Genomic DNA, 20984 nt, shown 5'->3' on the forward strand with positions numbered 1-20984 from the left:
TAGACTGAAAATTGAAATTTAGTATGTAATTCCTAGATGTGTCTAGAGTATGTCTTCATCTAAGATGTTGGAATCCTGGGATTTGAGAGTTAGATGGGCATCTTAGAAACCATCTAGTCACATCTTTTACCGAATAAAAAACTCATTCTCTAACACTCCAGTTCGTCTTGCCCTGCCTCCGTTTTTTTGGCCACTTATCTTCCATGGAGCCTACTGCGTTGCAGGTATTTGGTTTTTGGTGTGGCTTCATAAGGTCTCCTCTGGGCCTTCATTTGGATTTTTCAGTTTCCTTTTTATTCAGACATCTGAAAGCAACTGCTGTCTTTCCTGTCTTGTGCTAAATATCCTGAGACTTTCCTCACAAGTATTTTTATATCTCACGCCACCCTACTTTCCTCTGGATATCTGGATATCGGTGGCCTCTTTAAATGATAAGGTCAGGATATTCTAGATGTTTTAGTAGCAAAGAGGCTAGTAATTCCTTTGCTCTGAATACTCTTATCTGATCTGGTTTTTCTTTTAAAAAATATATATATAATTAATGCCCACATTGTCTTAGTGTGGCCTATTTGTGAAGAAATTTGTTTTTCTTTTTAAACAGCTTTTAAAAATTATTATGGACATTTTTTTAGACCAAAATGTAGGGAGAGCAGTGTGATGAATACCCTTATACCCTTTCGCCTAGATTTAATCATTGTTAAGAGTTGAGGCAGTAATATGGCATTTCTTTGTCTTAAAATTATACCTATGATCCAGATCTATTCTGTACTCAAATTGTCCAAATTTGTTTGGTTCCTGTGGCAAGATGCTAGATATTGAGGGGATCATCTGAAACTTTACCAAATCTGTTTGTTACTGAGTTCAGATAGTGATTCCAGACATGGCATTTTTCCCTTGACTATTTGAATATGCATATTAAAAAATAAGCATAATCGTCTGTATGACCACTCTATTATTTGGCCTAGCAAAATTAATAGCAGTTCCCTAATACTATCTAATATACTCAAATTATCTATCGTATTCAGATTTTAACACCTGTTTTGTTCAAACCAGGAGCCAATCAGGGACCATGGTATACAGATATTTTGTTCATCTTAATAAAAATGTAAACTTTATTTACATTAGATGTCATTTTATTGATACTGCCCCATTGCACTAGCCCGGGGATCTGCAAACTTTTTCTTAGAGGACCATATAGTAACTACTTTAGGCTTGTGGGTCTTTTGGTCTTTGTCACAACTGCTAGGGCTTCCCTTGTGGCTCAGCTGGTAAAGAATCCGCCTGCAATGCAGGAGACCTGGGTTTGATCCCTGGGTTGGGAAGATCCCTTGGAGAAGGGAAAGGCTACCCACTTCAGTATTCTGGCCCGGAGAATTCCATGGACTGTATAGTCCATGGGGTAGCAAAGATTCAGACACCACTGAGTGCCTTTCACTTTCGCTTTAACAACTGCTCGGCTCTACCACATAGTCATTAAGTAAACACATGAGCATGACTGTTTCAGTAAGATTTAAAAAAAAAAAATCAGGGCCTGGCCCACGGGTTGTTATGTTACTGACCCCTGCCTAACCTATTATGGTCTGTTTGTTTGTTTTTTTCTATCACTATGATTGTTCTCAAGTTTTGTGTCAGTTCATTAATACCATCTGGTTTCAATATTCTACCTGTGAATCCATTAAATGGCAATAGTTACCATTTAGTGAATACACACAGTATGCTGTGTACTTGACACAGATAATTAGTCCTTACTTCTTAAAAACACCCTGGGAGATAAGATGGGTGAGAAGAGAAAAGAAAATTAGGACTTAAGACAGAGGTTAGGTAACTTACCCAGTGTCACATACCTAAATGTGAACACTAGGTCAGCACCCTGTTTTATAAGGTTTATGGTGTACTATTAATATTAAATCTATGTGAAAGAAGACCCTCTTTGTAACAGGCAGAATATTAGCCTTTCTCCATCTCGGTCACAGGTGTGTATTGAGAGATGGTTGAGTAATCTGTTGGAATCAGGAACACAAAATATCTCTTTCCTAAACTGCTATTTTGGGAACTTTATAAAGAATATGCAGTTAGTTTGGGTGGCGTGTCTTGTTTGTAGAAAAGAACGACCCCCAGGACACCACCTGGGCTCACGCTGTGTTTGCAGCTGGACTGTGTCCAGTCTGCCTCTGTCTGCCATTTCTCAAATCATGGAGAGTAGTTCTGTGGTTAAACCTTAGAGGACCCACTCGCTGTATCCTCAGATCCAACTTAAGTACACTTAAAAGTAGCCAGAATCTACTGTTCTGTATTCTCAGTTTTATTTTACTTTATTCTTTTGGCTTTTGGTTAGATTTTAGGGCTATTTTTGCTTTGTTTTCATAACAATGCTTATTGTGCCCTTTTAGTTTAAAATATCTTTCCTAGTGTGCTCAGTTGCTAAGTCCTGTCCGACTCGTTTGTGACCCCATGGACTGTAGCAGCCCACCAGGCTCCTTCATGTCTATGCCATTTCCCAGACAAGAACACTGACTAGTGGGTTGCCATTTCCTTCTTTCCTCCAGTGGGAAATTTTAAATGTAGCAGTGTTGGATGTAATTTGTCTTAAAAACCAGGAGGTGGCGATGTTTTCCAGTTGATGCTTTAAGGTTGTGGTTGGAATACCACCAGGAGGACCTAACTTGTCCATAAAAATCTGCTTCAACTCAGTAGTGTATCTTAATACAATGCTAGAAATATGTTATTTCCTGAAGTAGGACAGCTTCAACTTTCAACTTTGCTTTTTATTAGAAGGAAATACTTGACAAACTCATATTTGGCATTTACTTGAGAAACAGGACAAAACGCCTTGTTAAATCACGTCTTACTATTAGGCTTTGGACAGTGGGGAAATTACCAAAGTCACCCTGTTGCCAGTTCTCTGAATAGAATAATTGTGAACATTTTGGCATTTTTAGTACATACGTAGATATATAAACCAAAATGAACTCTATCAAATGTATGTTTGTTTTCACATTATGAACCTCTGTCTATATCCATGTAGTTATAATTTGTAAAGTCAGTTTAGTAGTCTGTTTTATTAGACTGGGCTATACTTTATTTAACCAACCCCTTCTGCATTGGCACGTAGGTTTCTGCTATTAACAGAATTGCAGTATATCATCTTTATTTATACTTTGCTCAGTTGAATAATTTCTCAAGATGCATTCATCAGCAATGTTTGATGTTTACCAGTATGAGTAGTGGTATCTCATTCTTTTAAGTTAGCACTTCCTCATTGCTAGTGATTTTAAAGCTATGTATGTCTAAAGATAAATAATTAATAAATAAGTAGTCTTAAGAAAAATAATAATGGAAATGCAACTATTGTTAGAATCAAGGGATAGTGAAAACATTATATATCCAACTTCAGAAATACTGAATGCATTTGGTTATCACTCCTGTAAATGCTCATACAAGAAAAGAGAAAAAGTTCAAAACTGACATATTAAGCATCCAGCTTACTTTCCAATATAAGAAATCAAGAAAAGAGTAGATCTGTAGAAGGAAGAACACAAGGAAAAAAAAAAATTTAATAAAGAGGATCGAACTACCAATAGTTTGTCCTTTGAACAAACAAAAAATAGAAAAACTTTTCAGCAAGATTGATGATAGAAAAAAAAATCAGGGATAAATGATACTATGATGAAGAGATAAGTATACTGAAGTTGAGTTTTTAAAATTTGTAGGAAAACCACGAAAAATTATATGCCATAAAATGTTAAATTTTAGAAGAACTGGAAAATTTCCCAAGAAAATTTAATTTGGGAAAACTGATCAAGGAAGAAATAGAAGATATCAAATGTCTTAAAACTCTTAAATTGAATTAACCTTTTAAAAAAAGGAACCAAGAAACAGGTCAAGATAGTTTTCAAATAAGGTCTTCTAAAACTGTCTTCCAGAGATTTTTTTTTTTTTAAAGAAGAAAGCAACCTAACTTGTCTAGTAAGTGTGGTATCACCATGAATGATACTCAAACCAGATAAAGTCCAAGAAAGGATTATAGGTAAATTCTGCTTACAAAAATAGATGTATTAATCCAAAATGAAGTATTAGCAAGCCAAATCCATTAATGTATTTTTTTAATGATTTATTGGGTCCAAGGATACAGTGTGTATGTCATAACCTTAAGAGGAATATATGAGAATGATAAAACAGTTCCGTGAGAATAGAGTTTTCTCCAGAGAAAGGAATTGAGGACCTTATCTAGGAGAAGAGCAGGAGGGGAGACATCCATTGTATTGTAAATTATATTTTTTAAGCTGGGTGGTAGGAACATAGATGTTTGTTTTTGTCATTTATGTTGTCTTAAGTATTTTGTGCTATAGTGTTAGCAGGCTTAACAGCTTTGTAAATTTAAATGCCACTTTAAAATGGTGTTCTTTTTTGTGGATTTGCTGAGACCTATTTCCCTTGGATGCATGCAAACAAGTTTAAAAGTTTTAAATGTGTAAGCCATCATGAAATATAGTAAAGAACACTGCATATGCATTTTCATGGATATTAAGGGGCATGTAGGGAAGAAAAAGACTCTTTGCTCTTCTTCATTTAAATGAGAATGAGTGGCTTTGGAACTGAAGTTTCAGGCTTGCTTTTAGTTTCTTTTTTTCTTTCTGTTACATGTTGTTTTTCTTTAATAATAATGTATTATCATCAAGTAAACACTATTATGTTTAGTTTACCTCAATTCTGAGATTTAGTAGACTAGTGGCACTCACTCTGTTTTGGATTCATTTTGCTTCAAATTGATGGTTCCATTTTGACTTTAAAGCAGGCTGGACTTGACCTGAAGCACTTTCTTCAGGAGCTTTTAGTTTTGCTTTTTTTTTTTTCCATACCCAATATTAAAAAAAATAGTAGTTTGGGATTCTAGCTAATGAGAATTTTAATTTAACCTGAAGATTGAACTGTTGGATTTTGTAGCATTTATTCACGAAATAGTAATAGAACATTTTCAATGTATGAGATATGGTGCCAAGTCATGAATGTGAGTTTAAGATGTAGTCTTTAACCTTCAGAATATAATAAGTGAAATAGATGTTTAACTATAGGTACCATGAAAAGTGAAGTTGCTCAGTCATGTCTGACTCTTTGCAACCCCATGGACTGTAGCCTACCAGGCTCCTCTGTCCATGGGATTTTCTAGGCAAGAGTACTGGAGTGGGGTGCCATCTCCTTCTCCAGAGGATCTTCCTGACCCAGGGATCAAACCCAGGTCTCCCACATTGTAGGCAGACGCTTTACTGTGGGAACTATCAGGGAACTTCAAGGTACCATAGGGAACTATAGGTACCATAGTTACAAGCAATTTGGTCTATTTCTCCCCTCAGTTCAGTTCAGTTAATTCTCCCCATCTTTTTTATAGTTGTAGCTGTGTATGTGTGTGTTTAAACTGTGTTTTAAAAGTTATGGGTATGTTTTAAAGTAAACAAGTGGGACCTGATTAAACTTAAAAGCTTTTGCACAGCAAAGGAGACGATAAGCAAGGTGAAAAGACAGCCTTCAGAATGCGAGAAAATAAGAGCAAATGAAACAACTGACAAAGGATTAACTTACAAAATATACAAGCAGCTCATACAACTCAATATCAGAAAAACAAACAACCCGATCAAAAAGTGGGAAAAAGACCTAACAGACATTTCTCCAAAGAAGACATACAGATGGCCAACAAACACATGAAAAGATGCTAAATATCACTCATTATTCATTTCAGTTCAGTTCAGTCGCTCAGTCGTGTCTGACTCTTTGCGACCCCATGAATCGCAGCACGCCAGGCCTCCCTGTCCATCACCAACTCTCGGAGTTCACTGAGACTCACATCCATCGAGTCAGTGATGCCATCCAGCCATCTCATCCTCTGTCGTCCCCTTCTCCTCCTGCTCCCAATCCCTCCCAGCATCAGAGTCTTTTCCAATGAGTCAACTCTTCGCATGAGGTGGCCAAAGTACTGGAGTTTCAGCTTCAGCATCATTCCTTCCAAAGAAATCCCAGGGCTGATCTCCTTCAGAATGGACTGGTTGGATCTCCTTGCAGTCCAAGGGACTCGAAAGTGTCTTCTCCAACACCACAGTTCAAAAGCATCAATTCTTCAGCACTCAGTTTTCTTTATGGTTCAGCTCTCACATCCATACATGACTACTGGAAAAACCATAGCCTTGACTAGATGGACTTTTGTTGGCAAAATAATGTCCCTGCTTTTTAATGTGCTGTCTAGATTTGTCATAGCTTTTCTTTTAAGGAGCAAGCGTCTGAATTTCATGGCTGCAGTCATTATCTGCAGTGATTTTGGAGCCCATGAAAATAAAGTCTGTCACTGTTTCCATTGTTTCCCCATCTATTTGCCATGAAGTGATGGGACTGGATGCCATGATCTTTGTTTTCTGAATGTTGAGTTTTAAGCCAGCTTTTTCACTCTCCACTTTCACTTTCATCAAGAGGCTCTTTAATTATTCTTCACTTTCTGCCATAAGGCAGAAACCACCATGAGTTCAGTTCAGTTCAGTCACTCAGTCATGTCCAACTCTGTGACCCCATGGACTGCAGCACCCAGGATTCCCTGTCCATCACCAACTCCCAGAGCATACTCAAAACCATGTCAATCAAGTCCGTGGTGCCATCCAACGGTCTCCTCCTCTGTCATCCCCTTCTCCTCCTACCTTCAGTCTTTCCCAGCATCAGGGTCTTTTCCAGTGAGTCAGCTCTTTGCATCAGGTAGCCAAAGTAGTGGGGCTTCAGCTTCAGCATCAGTCCTTCCAGTGAATATTCAGGACTGATTTTCTTTAGGATTGACTGGTTTGATCTCCTTGTGGTCCCAAGGACTCTCCAGAGTCTTCTCCAACACCACAGTTCATTTCTTTATAGTCCAGCTCTCACATCCATACATGACTACTGGAAAAACCAGAGCATTGACTAGATGGACCTTTTTGGCAAAGTAATGTTTCTGCTTTTTAACATGCTGTCTAGGTTTGTCATAGCTTTTCTTCCAAGGAGCAAGCGTCTTTGAATTTCATGGCTTTTTCATCTGCAGTGATTTTGGAGCCCCAAAAAATAAAGTCACTCACTGTTTCTTTCCATTGTTTCCTCATCTAATCGCCATGAAGTAATGGAAGCTGAAACTCCAGAACTTTGGCCACCTCATGCGAAGAGTTGACTCATTGGAAAAGACTCTGATGCTGGGAGGGATTGGGGGCAGGAGGAGAAGGGGACGACAGAGGATGAGATGGCTGGATGGCATCACTGACTCGATGGACGTGAGTCTGAGTGAACTCCGGGAGTTGGTGATGGACAGGGAGGCCTGGCATGCTGCGATTCATGGGGTCTCAAAGAGTCAGACACGACTGAGCGACTGAACTGAACTGAACTGACTGAATGGGACGAAATGCCATGATCTTAGTTTGCTGAATGTTGAGTTTTAAGCTAACTTTCTCACTCTCCTCTTTCACTTTCATCAAAAAGCTCTTTAGTTCTTTGCTTTCTGCCATGGGTGGTTTCATCTGCATATCTGAAGTTACTGGTATTTCTCCCGGCAGTCTTGATTCCAGCTTGTGCTTCATCCAGCCTGGCATTTCACATGATGTACTCTGCATATAAGTTAAATAAGCAGGGTGACAATATACAGCCTGATGTACTCCTTTCCCAATTTGGAACCAGTCTGTTGTCCCATGTCCAGTTCTAACTGTTGCTTCTTGACCTGCATACAGATTTTTCAGGAGGCAGGTAAGGTGATCTGGTATTCCAATCTCTTTAAGCATTTTCCACAGTTTATTGTGATCCACACAGTCAAAGGCTTTGGTGTAGTCAATAAAGCAGAAGTAGATATTTTTCTAGAACTCTCTTACTTTATATGTGGTCCAGCGGATGTTGGCAATTTGATCTCTGGTTCCTCTGCCTCTTTTAAATCTAGAATCTGAACATCTGGAAGTTCAAGATTCACATACTGTTGAAGCCTGGCTTGGAAGATTTTGAGCATTACTTTGCTAGCGTGTAAGATGAGTGCAATTGTGCAGTAGTTTGAGCATTCTTTGGCATTGCCTTTCTTTGGGATTGGAATAAAAACTGACCTTTTCCAGTGCTGTGGCCACTGCTGAGTTTTCCAAATTTACTGGCATATTGACTGCAGCACTTTCCCAGCATCATCTTTTAGGATTTGAAATAGCTTAGCTGAAATTCCATCACCTCCACTAGCTTTGTTCGTAGTAATGCTTCCTAAGGTCCACCTGACTTCATATTCCAAGATGTCTGGCTCTAGATGAGTGATCACACCATTGTGGTTATCTGGGTCATGAAAATCTTTTTTGTACAGTTCTTCTGTGTATTCTTATCACCTCTTCTTAACATCTTCTGCTTCTGTTAGGCCTATACCATTTCTGTTCTTTATCGAGCCCATCTTTGCATGAAATCTTCCCTTGGTATCTCTGATTTTCTTGAAGAGATCTCTAGTCTTTCCCATTCGATTGTTTTCCTCTATTTCTTTGGATTGATCACTGAGGAAGACTTTCTTATCTCTCCTTGCTATTCTTTGGAACTCTGCATTCAAATGGCTATATCTTTCATTTTCTCCTTTGCCTTTAGCTTCTCTTCTTTTCTCAGCAATTTGTAAGGCCTCTTTAAACAGCCATTTTGCCTTCTTGCATTTCTTTTTCTTGGGCATGGTCTTGATCACTGCCTCCTGTACAGTATCACCAACCTCCGTCCATAGTTCTTCAGGCACTCTGTCTAGCAGATCTAATCCCTTGAATCTATTTGTCACTTCCACTGTATAATTGTAAGGGATTTGATTTAAGTCATACCTGAATGGTCCAGTGGTTTCCCTACTTTCTTCAATTTAAGTTGGAATTTGGCAATAAGGAGTTCATGATCTGAGCCACAGTCAGCTCCCAGTCTTATTTTTGCGGACTGTATCATCTTTGGCTGCAAAGAATATAGTCAGTATGATTTTGATATTGATCATCTGGTGATGTCCATGCATAGAGGCTTTTCTTGTGTTATTGGAAGTGGGTGTTTGCTATGGCCAGTGGTTTCTCTTGGGAAAACTCTGTTAGCCTTTGCCCTGCTTCATTCTGTACTCCAAGGCCAAATTTGCCTGTTACTCTAGGTGTTTCTTGACTTCCTAATTTTGCATTCCAGTCCCCTATGATGAAGAAGACATCCTTTTTTGGTGTTAGTTCTAGAAGGTCTTGTAGGTCTTCATAGAACCATTCAACTTCAGCTTCTTCAGCATTACTGGTTGGAGCCTAGACTTGGATTACTGTGATATTGAATGGTTTGCCTTGGAAACGAACAGAGATCATTCCGTCATTTTTGAGATTGCACCAAAGAACTGCATTTTGGAATTTTTTTTGTTAACTATGATGGCTACTCCATCTCTTCTAAGGGATTCTTGCCCACAGTAGTAGATATAATGATCATCTGAGTTAAATTCACCCATTCCAGTCCATTTTAGTTCACTGATTCCTAAAATGTCGATGTTCACTCTTTCCATCTCCTGTTTCACCACTTCCAATTTGTCTTGATTCGTGGACCTAACATTCCAGGTTCCTATGCAGTATTGTTTTTTGCAGCATTGGACTTTACTTCCATCACCAGTCACATCGACAACTGGGTGTTGTTTTTGCTTTAGCTCTGTCTCTTCATTCTTTCTGGAGTTATTTCTCCACTGATCTCCTGTAGCAATTTGGGCACCTACCAACCTGGGGAGTTCCTCTTTCAGTGTCCTATCACTTTGCCTTTTCATACTGTTCATGGGGTTCTCAAGGCAAGAATACTGAAGCGGTTTGCCATTCCCTTCTGCAGTGGATCACATTTTGTCAGAACTCTCCAGCATGACCCATCCATCTTGGGTGGCCCTGCGTGGCATGGCTCATGGTTTCATTGAATTAGACAAGCCTGTGGTCCATGTGATCAGTTTGATTAGTTTTCTGTGATTGTGATTTTCATTCTGTCTGCCCTCTGATGGATAATGAGGCTTATGGAAGCTTCCTGATGGGAGAGACTGACAGGGGGAAACTGGGTCTTGCTCTGATGGGCAGGGCCATGATCAGTAAATCTTTAATCCAGTTTTCTGTTGATGAGGGAGGCAGTGTTCTCTGGCTCTTTTTTGACCTGAAGGCAAACTATGGTGAAGGTAATGAAGATAATAGCAACTTCCTTCAAAGGTCCCCTGCATGCTCTGCTGCATTCAGTGCCCCCTGCCCTGCTACCATATGACCCAACAATCCCACTCCTAAGCATATACCCTGAGGAAACCAAAATTGAAAAAGACACATGACCTCAATGTTCCTTGCAGCACTGTTTACAATAGCTAGAACATGGAAGCAACCTAGATGTCAATCAACAGATGAGTGGATAAAGAAGTTGTGGTACATATACACAATGGAATATTCAGTTCAGTTCAGTCGCTCAGTCGTATCCGACTCTTTGCGACCCCATGAATCGCAGCACGCCAGGCCTTCCTGTCCATCACCAATTCCCAGAGTTCACTCAGACTCACGTCCATCGAGTCAGTGATGCCATCCAGCCATCTCATCCTCTGTCGTCCCCTTCCCCTCCTGCCCCTAATCCCTCCCAGCATCAGAGTCTTTTCCAATGAGTCAACTCTTCATATGAAGTGGCCAAAGTACTGGAGTTTCAGCTTCAGCATTATTCCTTCCAAAGAAATACCAGGGCTGATCTGCTTCAGAATGGACTAGTTGGATCTCCTTGCAGTCCAAGGGACTCTAAAGAGTCTTCTCCAACACCACAGTTCAAAAGCATCAATTCTTCGGCGCTCAGCCTTCTTCACAATCCAACTCTCACATCCATACATGACCACAGGAAAAACCATAGCCTTGACTAGATGGACCTTTGTTGGCAAAGTAATGTCCCTGCTTTTGAATATGCTATCCAGGTTGGTCATAACTTTCCTTCCAAGGAGTAAGCGGCTTTTAATTTCATGGCTGCAGTCACCATCTGCAGTGATTTTGGAGCCCCAAAAAATAAAGTCTGACACTGTTTCCACTGTTTCCACATCTGTTTCCCAAGAAGTGATGGGACCGGATGCCATGATCTTCGTTTTCTGAAAGTTGAGCTTTAAGCCAACTTTTTCACTCTCCACTTTCACTTTCATCAAGAGGCTTTTGAGTTCCTCTTCACTTTCTGCCATAAGGGTGGTGTCACCTGCATATCTGAGATTATTGATATTTCTCCCAGCAATCTTGATTCCAGCTTATGTTTCTTCCAGTCCAATGTTCCTCATGATGTACTCTGCATAGAAGTTAAATAAGCAGGGTGACAATATACAGCCTTGACGTACTCCTTTTCCTATTTGGAACCAGTCTGTTGGTCCGTGTCCAGTTCTAACTGTTGCTTCCTGACCTGAATACAGATTTCTCAAGAGGCAGGTCAGGTGGTCTGGCATTCCCATCTCTTTCAGAATTTTCCACAGTTTATTGTGATCCACACAGTCAAAGGCTTTGGCATAGTCAATAAAGCAGAAATAGATGTTTTTTCTGGAACTCTCTTGCTTTTTCAATGATCCAGCGGATGTTGGCAATTTGATCTCTGGTTCCTCTGCCTTTTCTAAAACCAGCTTGAACATCAGGAAGTTCACAGTTCACATATTGCTGAAGCCTGGCTTGGAGAATTTTGAGCATTACTTTACTAGCGTGTGAGGTGAGTGCAATTGTGCAGTAGTTTGAGCATTCTTTGGCATTGCCTTTCTTTCGGATGGGAATGAAAACTGACCTTTTCCAGTCCTGTGGCCACTGCTGAGTTTTCCAAATTTGCTGGCATATTGAGTGCAGCATTTTCACAGCATCATCTTTCAGGATTTGAAACAGTTCAACTGGAATCCCGTCACCTCCACTAGCTTTGTTTGTAGTGATGCTTTCTAAGGCCCACTTGACTTAACATTCCAGGATGTCTGGCTCTAGGTGAGTGATCACAGCATCATGATTATCTGGGTCGTGAAGATCTTTTTTGTACAGTTCTGTGTATTCTTGCCACCTCTTCTTAATATCTTCTACTTCTGTTAGGTCCATACCATTTCTGTCCTTTATCGAGCCCATCTTTGCATGAAATGTTCCCTTGGTATCTCTAATTTTCTTGAAGAGATCTCTAGTCTTTCCTATTCTGTTGTTTTCCTCTATTTCTTTGCATTGATTGCTGAGGAATGCTTTCTTATCTCTTATTGCTATTCTTTGGAACTCTGCATTCAGATGCTTGTATCTTTCCTTTTCTCCTTTGCTTTTCGCTTCTCTTCTTTTCACAGCTATTTGTAAGGCCTCCCCAGAGAGCCATTTTGCTTTTTTGCATTTCTTTTCCATGGGGATGGTCTTGATCCCTGTCTGCTGTACAATATCACGAACCTCATCAGGCACTCTATCAGATCTAGGCCCTTAAATCTATTTCTCACTTCCACTGTATAATCATAAGGGATTTGATTTAGGTCATACCTGAATGGTCTAGTGGTTTTCCCTACTTTCTTCAATTTCAGTCTGAATTTGGCAATAAGGAGTTCATGGTCTGAGCCACAGTCAGCTCCTGGTCTTGTTTTTGTTGACTGTATAGAGCTTCTCCATCTTTGGCTGCAAAGAATATAATCAATCTGATATTGGTGTTGACCATCTGGTGATGTCCATGTGTAGAGTCTTCTCTTGTGTTGTTGGAAGAGAGTGTTTGCTATGACCAGTGCATTTTCTTGGCAAAACTCTATTAGTCTTTGCCCTTCTTCATTCCGTATTCCAAGGCCAAATTTGCTTGTTACTCCAGGTGTTTCTTGACTTCCTACTTTTGCATTCCAGTCCCCTATAATGAAAAGGACATCTTTTTTGGGTGTTAGTTCTAAAAGGTCTTGTAGGTCTTCATAGAACCGTTCAACTTCAGCTTGTTTAGCGTTACTAGTTGGGGCATAGACTTGGATTACTGTGATATTGAATGGTTTGCCTTGGAAATGAACAGAGATCATTCTGTCGTTTTTGAGATTGCATCCAAGTACTGCATTTCGGACTCTTTTGTTGACCATGATGGCTACTCCATTTCTTCTGAGGGATTCTTGCCCACAGTAGTAGATATAATGGTCATCTGAGTTAAATTCACCCATTCCAGTCCATTTTAGTTCGCTGATTCCTAGAATGTCAACATTCACTCTTGCCATCTCTTGTTTGACCACTTCCATTTTGCCCTGATTCATGGACCTGACATTCCAGGTTCCTATGCAATATTGCTCTTAATAGCATCAGACCTTGCTTCTATCACCAGTCACATCCACAGCTGGGTATTGTTTTTGGAATGGAATATTACTCAGCCATAAAAAAGAACACCGTTGAATCAGTTCCAATGAGGTGGATGAACCTAGAGCCTATTATACGGAATCAGAAAGAGAAAGATAAATATCGTATACTAATGCATATATACGGAATCTAGAAAGATGGTACCAAAGAATTTATTTTCAGGGCAGCAGTGGGGAAACAGACATAGAGAACTGACTTATGGACATGGGGAGAGGAGAGGAGAGGAGAGGGTGAGATGTATGGAGAGAGTAACATGGAAACTACATTATAATATGTAAAATAGATAGCCAATGGGAATTTGCTATATGTCTCAGGGAACTCAAACAGGAGCTCTATATCAACCTAGAGGGGTGGGGTGGGGAGGGAGATGGGAGGGAGGTTCATGAGGAAGGGGACATACGTATACCTATGGCTGATTCATGTTGAGGTTTAACAGAAAACAACAAAATTCTGTAAAGCAGTTATCCTTCAATTAAAAACTAAGTTCAGTTCAGTTGCTCAGTCATGTTCAACTCTTTGCAACCCCATGGACTACAGCACACCAGGCTTCCCTGTCCATCACCAATTCCTGGAGCTTACTCAAACTCGTGTCCATCAAGTCAGTGATGCCATCCAACCATCTCATCCTCTGTCGTCCCCTTCTCCTCCTGCCTTCAGTCTTTCCCAGCATCAGGGTCTTTTCCAGTGTGTCAGTTCTTCACTTCAGGTGGCCAAAGTATTGGAGTTTCAGCTTCAACATCAGTCCTTCCAGTGAACACTCAGGACTGATCTCCTTTAGGATGGACTGGTTGGATCTCCTTGTAGTCCAAGGGACTCTCAACAGTCTTCTCCAACACCACAGTTTAAAAGCATCAGTTCTTCAGTGCTCAGCTTTCTTTATAGTCCAACTCTCACATCCATACATAACTACTGGAAAAACCATAGCTTTGACTTTATAGAGCTTTGTAGGCAAAGTGATGTCTCTGCTTTTTAATATGCTGTCTAAGTTTGTCATAGTTTTCTTCCAAGGAGCAAGCGTCTTTTAATTTCATGGCTGCAGTCACCATCTGCAGTGATTTAAATTAATTAATAAAGTTATGTGTATGTTTTAGGAATAATGTAAGCCTTCTGAACTAATTTTAGAGGTAATCAATTCATTCCTCTTTAATGCTGAGAGTTAAGTTTACTCAGGTAGAGTTTTTCACACATTGATAAATGATTTAGCTTCATTCAGAATTGGAAGGACTATGATAGGCTGTCAGATGCTCTGTAGAAATTGAGATTTGTCTCTCTCACTAGATTGCCATTTGAATTATCCTACTTAAAAGTGATATGAAGTGCTTAGCTGTAAGAAGTGAATCTTTTTAATACTCAGTACTACTCTTGTTTTACAAGATAGATAAACTGTTTGCAAATGCATCTCTTTTTTTAGTACTGCTTTAAAAATCTGGAGTTTTCATGTAGTATTCCTGCCTCTTTGTTTTCCTTAGTAATGACTTTCTCATATTTTACTCTTGATTTAAAACCTCTTAAATCAATGATATATCTTCTGAGACGTTTGCTAGGATGCTTATCTAAAATATGAATACTTCCTAACTTATCTATGCCCATGACTTTATTTTTAGATTTTAAGTTGCTAATGTATGGAAACTATCATCAAATTTTGATTAATTTCAAGGCTTCTTTGCATTCTCAAAGTTTGCATTCCCCCTTCTTTCTTGACTTATTTTTACCTTGTATGTTATCCTTGTAGTCTTTCCAGACAGTTCAGCAGTTAATACTCAGAGTAGGAGATCTGAATCATTTGTTTTAGCCTGTTTGATGTAAAAAGTCTGTGTGAGGTGGTAAATTCAACATAGTTCCTTAATATGTAATTTCTCTTTTAAGTCATGCTTTTTGTGGCCTCTTATCATGGGATGTGTATCAGTCAGGATTAGATTTGGCTGCATATAGCTAAAGTCCACCAGGAGGGCTTAAAATAGAAATTGATTTCCCCCACACATTCATAAAGTCTAGAATTAGAAAATGATGGGGGTGACAAGGAGTTTCACAGTATCAGGGTCACAGGCTCCTTCTCTTACTGTTCTTCTGTGCCCATCTCATGATCCCGAATGGCTTCTTGAACTCCAGCCCTCACATCCAGACTCCATCCAGCAAGAATGAAGAAGAGCAGAAAGGCAAAAGGGTCTTCTGGTTAATTCGGTCCCTCTGAGCAGGCTTCTCAAAAGTCATGAAGCCATAGTGTTTTACGTTTCTTTGACAGTGCAGCGCTTGTGTCCTCTTGGGGAATGTCTGTTGCCAGGGAGGCTAAAATGTATAGAATTTTTTTTTTCCTGCCACAATGTATCCAGCTAGACATCTGGGTTCTGTTCATTGTGAAGGAGGGGTGAAATGGGTGTTGGGGTGAGCAGTCAGGAGCTTCTGCCTCACAGTTATTTCAGAGTTCTAATAGGAAAGTAGCAAGTGGAGCAATATCTGGGTTATGATATAATCATGCAAAGTGACGGCTAAGAAACTTCTGCTCTACCTGTGGACTTGGACTTAAACTTTTACCCCTAATCACTGTTATTTTTTGTGTTACTATTTTCCAAGTATATGTGTTATGTGTTAAGTACTTTTCATACATTTTATGTAATTCCCATGGCACTATCTGTTAGGCACTGTCCATTTCATGGCATAGGTGAGAAAACCAAGACACAGATAGATGGTATAATTGGCCCGTGTCCTCCGAATAGTCAGTGGTGAGTCGAACGTTGAGTGTGCACTTAAAGATCGCCACTTATAACTGCTTCCGTCCTCTGTTTATTAATCTGTCCACCTATGTATCTATCCCTCAGATGCCACTGCCACCCCTGTCCCCGCCTCTTGTACCCAAGAATCATTTGAGGTTGCTCAAGCACAAAGAACAGAAAAACAAAAAGATAGGTAGACTGAACTAAATAGAAGAAAGAAAATAGAATGAAGTTGGGGTTCAAATGATACACAGAGTTCAATGCTGTAGGATCCTGCAGAGATGCTAAAAGTCTCCACCTGACTTCTCATTGTGTCCTACCAGAAACTAAAAGGCAGAAAAACAAGGTAGAATTTTTTTTTTAAATTTGGACTCTTGGCTTCATTTTTTAGTCATATAATAATTTGAATCCTTATAAAGAATACTAGTTCTTTTTCATATTGTGCTTCAAGGAATTATAAAGATAATTATAATAGCATTGTTACCATTTTCTGGTTTTTCTCTTTGTGGGATAGGTCAACTGAATTACCATTGTTTATTTTTTAAGATGTGGATACTCAAAGAGAAAATATTTTAGCCGGACTTAGATCGTGTACTTAGTAAAAACTAGGGCTCATTTTCGTTTGCTTTTGGAAATGATCCTGGCATTGTTTTGAAAAGATGTGCATTCTGTAAGGTTGGGATCTTGGTAAAAGTGGTATTGTGCTGAGCAGTTGTTTGTTAGAGATTCCCCGTACGTACACAGCCCGGTGAGCTGCTTCAGGACGAAAGGCCTTGCCTTATTTCTGTTTTTCTCCAGTCTCTTCAGTGTGTAGAGGTTTTCAGTAAGTGATTAATGAATGAATGACTAGTAAATGAAAAAAGTCTGTTAATGAGTGTTATTATTAACATTGCTGTGTCTTAAAACTTAAGAAAGTCAGTGGCCCTACCAGAATAGAGAAAAAGTAGGTCATTCTTTATATAGCCCTTTCAAGTTGTATGAGGTGGGTTTTAGTCCCATTAATGGTTGGACATTGGGACCGCATAGAGTCCAGCCCTTGAACATGGTGTGTTTGGAGAATCACCGTAGCCGTGACACACCTGGAAAGTGGTGCCTGTAAAGGCGAGTTGCAAGAGTTAAGTCTGGCAAGTTCCTGGCATGTAAAAGTTACTGATTGGTTTTAAGGAATAAAAGTTAGATTCAGGTTTTCAAAGACTTTCTATGACACGTTATCTTTTAGAAAGTGACCTTTTTCATGGGGAAAAGAAAGGACGTGATTTGAATAACATTTGAAAAATAAAAAATAGAGATCTACTTCTTGCATTTTAGTTTTCAATTCCTTGTGACGAAAATATTAACAGTAACAGAACATTTGAGTTCAATTATTTGTTTGTTTTTATTTCTCAGGATGTGATCTTCGTGGTGGGAAGCCAAGTTTTTAAACTACCCCAATGGATGCAGACAGTGATGTTGCACTGGACATTCTAATTACAAATGTAGTATGTGTTTTTAGAACAAGATGCCATTTGAACTTAAGGAAGATTGCTTTAGAGGGAGCAAACGTAATTTATAAGCGTGATGTTGGAGTAAGTATCTGATTTTTGTCATGTGTGCTACATAGCCTAATTGTATAGTGCTGTGAATGACATACTAAGTAAAGAATGAGGACAATATCTTATACATTTATTATAAAAATTAAGAATGGGTATGAAGGCCCTGCTGAAGCTCTAAAAATTACATGCCAGTATATCTTGGTAAATTTGCATTAGTTCTTCAGGCTAGAAATGAAGTACAGATGAATTCAATTAAAAATTTCAGTGAGTCACAATTAAAGATTTTCATGTTCATCAATAATGCCATCTTCACTTTTAAAAAGAAGTAAATAATCTGCTAAAAAGAGAGGGACAGGCTTAATGCTGCATTGAAATTTGAGCATGCCATATGGCAGACAAGTCATTATTCCTGGGAAGGTTTATGTCTTGAGTCGATGGACAAGCTGGTAGTGAAAGACAACTAAATGAAGAAAAAACTCTGTTTCTCAGCCACTTAGGTAAGAAATTTTATAATCTATTTTAGCTCAAATTTTATTTTGAGCCTGTGATAAATTGGGTCTCCCCAGGTTTACTAGCTTTGTAGTTTAATAATATATGACAGAGAAAGAGAGGAACTCAAAATGTCAAGAGTATTAAGAAGAAATGTCCAATTCCTTTTTTTGTTTCATATTCAGTAAAACATTTAACTCTTTTATATATTATGGCCATTTCTTAAATATTGCCATAAATGAAAAGTTGCCATGAAAATTTAAATTCACATGTTATCTTGGATCTTAGTCCCTGACCTATTTACACTCACACTATAGATAATTTAGTCCAAATCCATAGCTTTAAGTGCCTTTCATTTCTAAGGAATCTAAAATTACATCTCCAGCTCCAAACTTCCTCCTGCATTCAAGATTTGCACATCAGTCATGAATATGTAATAGGCATATCAGCTGTAAGACACAGAAGAAAGTAATAAGCACCATGAAGCAGAGAAAAGCAGGGTTAGAAGTCACAGAGGGGTGAAGGGATGGGTGTTTTGGTGAAATGGTCAGGGAAGGTCTCTGTAGAGATGACATCTGGTGAGAGACCTGAATGAAGTGAGAACACTGAAGGAAGAGAATACCAGAAGAAAGTAACAGCTATGCCAAGGTCCTAAGGCATGCACAATTTGGCATGTTCGAGAATCCATGAAAATTGCAAATTCCAGTTATGTGAGCAGAGTGAGAAGTTGGAATGTGTATTTGTAGTACATTGATTTCAAGTATATAGTGAGAGATATATACAGGCCTTGAATTTTTTTATTAATTAAATGTCCTTTTGACTTAATATGTTCTTTATGTTCAGTGTGGTTCTTGATTTCAGAGTGGGTGGTTTGGAGAACAGTTATTTCAGTCTTGGGTAAGCTTGAAGTAGTATTTAAACGTAAAATGGCCACACAGAGTAGAACCATGTGTGGAAATTAACCAAGCTGTTGGGTTTTTGGTTTTCTTTTCTTTTTGCAGAAAGTATTAATGAAGCTTAGAAAGCCTAGAATTACAGCTACAATTTGGTCCTCAGGAAAAATTATTTGCACTGGAGCAACAAGGTAAATGTTACTTGGGTTTTTACTTTTTAATTTGCCCCTCATGGGAAAGATATTTTTCCAGACTTGAAAACAAAATCACATGTACAGTGTGTTGTGTTCCTCAGTGTACAATTTGTTTCCTGTGTAACTGATAATCTTTTTCTTTCTTTCAAACCATAGTGAAGAAGAAGCTAAATTTGGTGCCAGACGTTTAGCCCGTAGTCTCCAGAAACTAGGATTTCAGGTAATGTTTTCAAAAGCTATCCAAGCTGCAGATATCCAAAAATTTATTTCTGTAAATTTTATATATATATATATATATATCTTATTTAATGATTTGAAGAAGTCCCCTCTTATGATTGACCTTTTTTTAAGTTGTGTAATTCTGTCCTTCAGCTCAAAACTGTAGTGGCAGACTTTGCCCATGTGGATGTTTGTGTGGGATCCTGGCTTTTTCACAAATTGCTTTCCCAAAGAGACGTGTTTCCTTATACATTAACTGCTTTACAACTCCTTACATTTTTCACTTCTCTCTCTCTCTCTCTCTCTCATTCACACTCTCACACACACATTGCACACACACAATCTGTGTTTGATCATCACAAGAATGCTGTGTCAGGATGATGAGCGAGAGCCACAGGACCCTGTTGACATGTACACACTGCTTAGCAGGCTCTCAGCCTTGTAAGGTGACCATCTCTAGCAGGTCAGCCTTATAAAATATAATTTCTGGAGGCATAACTTTGAATAAAGTGAATATGTATCCTGGACTCGCTGGGTCACTTAGAAATGATGAGTAAGTAAAAGCAAAAGAGATGGGCCTAGGCAGTTTGGGATTTGGGTGGGAGGGGATGGGGGTCAAGTTTCTCTCTGATGACTGCAGTCTCCCCTGAGGTGGAAGGTGCTAAGCAGGCCCCGAGGTGCTGGGGGGTGTGGGGGTGTTGGTGCTGGCCAAGAGTACAGTAGAGAGCCGAGACTGATGGCAGGGCCACTGGGCACGTCTCTTGACTTTCTCTCACTGCTTTGTGGCTGTGCTGAGTTAGAGGATAGTTAGTTCATCCAGATTTGCGGTTTTACTAGGAACAGTTGAAAGGATAACAGGGTAAAACCATTAAAACATTGGCAGAAGTGGCTAAAGTTATTAATATTGAGAGGACATTATTTTCAGCCTTGGAGCCTCTTTTACATTAGAGATGTTGCGAGAAATCCCAGTGAGTTAAAGACATAGTTTTGTCACTCTGTTCCTCATTCTGTCCCCCGAAAAGAGCAAACATCTAACTAAATTTGCAGAAACGTGATTCTACCTTACTGTGTATAAGAAAAATTCTGGCCTTTGGAGCTCAGTGTCCACTGCTTTTTGAGTTTGAAATGACAGCTTTTCCATTTTGACTCTTTTTGGAGGAATCTGCTTTAATGTTTCCTCACCGTTCTCCCTCTTACACCGGTAGATTAAATATCCCGTTTAAAGTACAGTCTTAAAATAAGATTCAGAAGACCCAGATGTACTATTTTATTCATGCAGTTATCTCAGGCTTTGTTTATTTTTTAATAAAGTTTTTGAGCTCCCCGCCTCCCCGCTTTAATTACAGCATTAAGGAGTCTCTGGTAACTTCAAATATTAAACCATACTTGAAATGTTTCTATTTATCTTGTTTGCTCTTATTTTTAAGGATTAAAATTTAAGATTTAAAATTAAGATTGCCATGATGAGTAAGGTTTTTTTGTTTGTTTCAAAATAATTCATTGGTTTTACTTCTCTCCTAAAGGTAATATTTACAGATTTTAAGGTTGTTAACGTTTTGGCAGTGTGTAACATGCCGTTTGAAATCCGTTTGCCAGAATTCACAAAGAACAATAGACCTCATGCCAGGTAGGTCTTCAAAGAATCAACGTAACTTAC

General features: G+C 39.0%; 1 protein-coding gene across 1 annotated transcript in view; it reads left to right on the forward strand.

The window, feature by feature from the left end:
• Positions 1 to 20984, forward strand: part of TBPL1 (TATA-box binding protein like 1) — a 39994-nt gene that overhangs the window by 15221 nt on the left and 3789 nt on the right. The window contains exons 2-5 of the mRNA XM_086317956.1: positions 17387 to 17565; positions 19023 to 19105; positions 19265 to 19328; positions 20851 to 20954. Of these exons, the coding sequence (XP_086174082.1) occupies positions 17431 to 17565; positions 19023 to 19105; positions 19265 to 19328; positions 20851 to 20954 (386 nt within the window). The 5' untranslated portion in view covers positions 17387 to 17430. The remainder of the gene's footprint in view (positions 1 to 17386; positions 17566 to 19022; positions 19106 to 19264; positions 19329 to 20850; positions 20955 to 20984) is intronic.

Source organism: Bos grunniens, chromosome 9 (assembly GCF_055505025.1).
Source record: "Bos grunniens cultivar Pamir isolate PY7600 chromosome 9, Bosgru_T2T1.0, whole genome shotgun sequence".
NCBI classification, from domain to species: domain Eukaryota; kingdom Metazoa; phylum Chordata; class Mammalia; order Artiodactyla; family Bovidae; genus Bos; species Bos grunniens.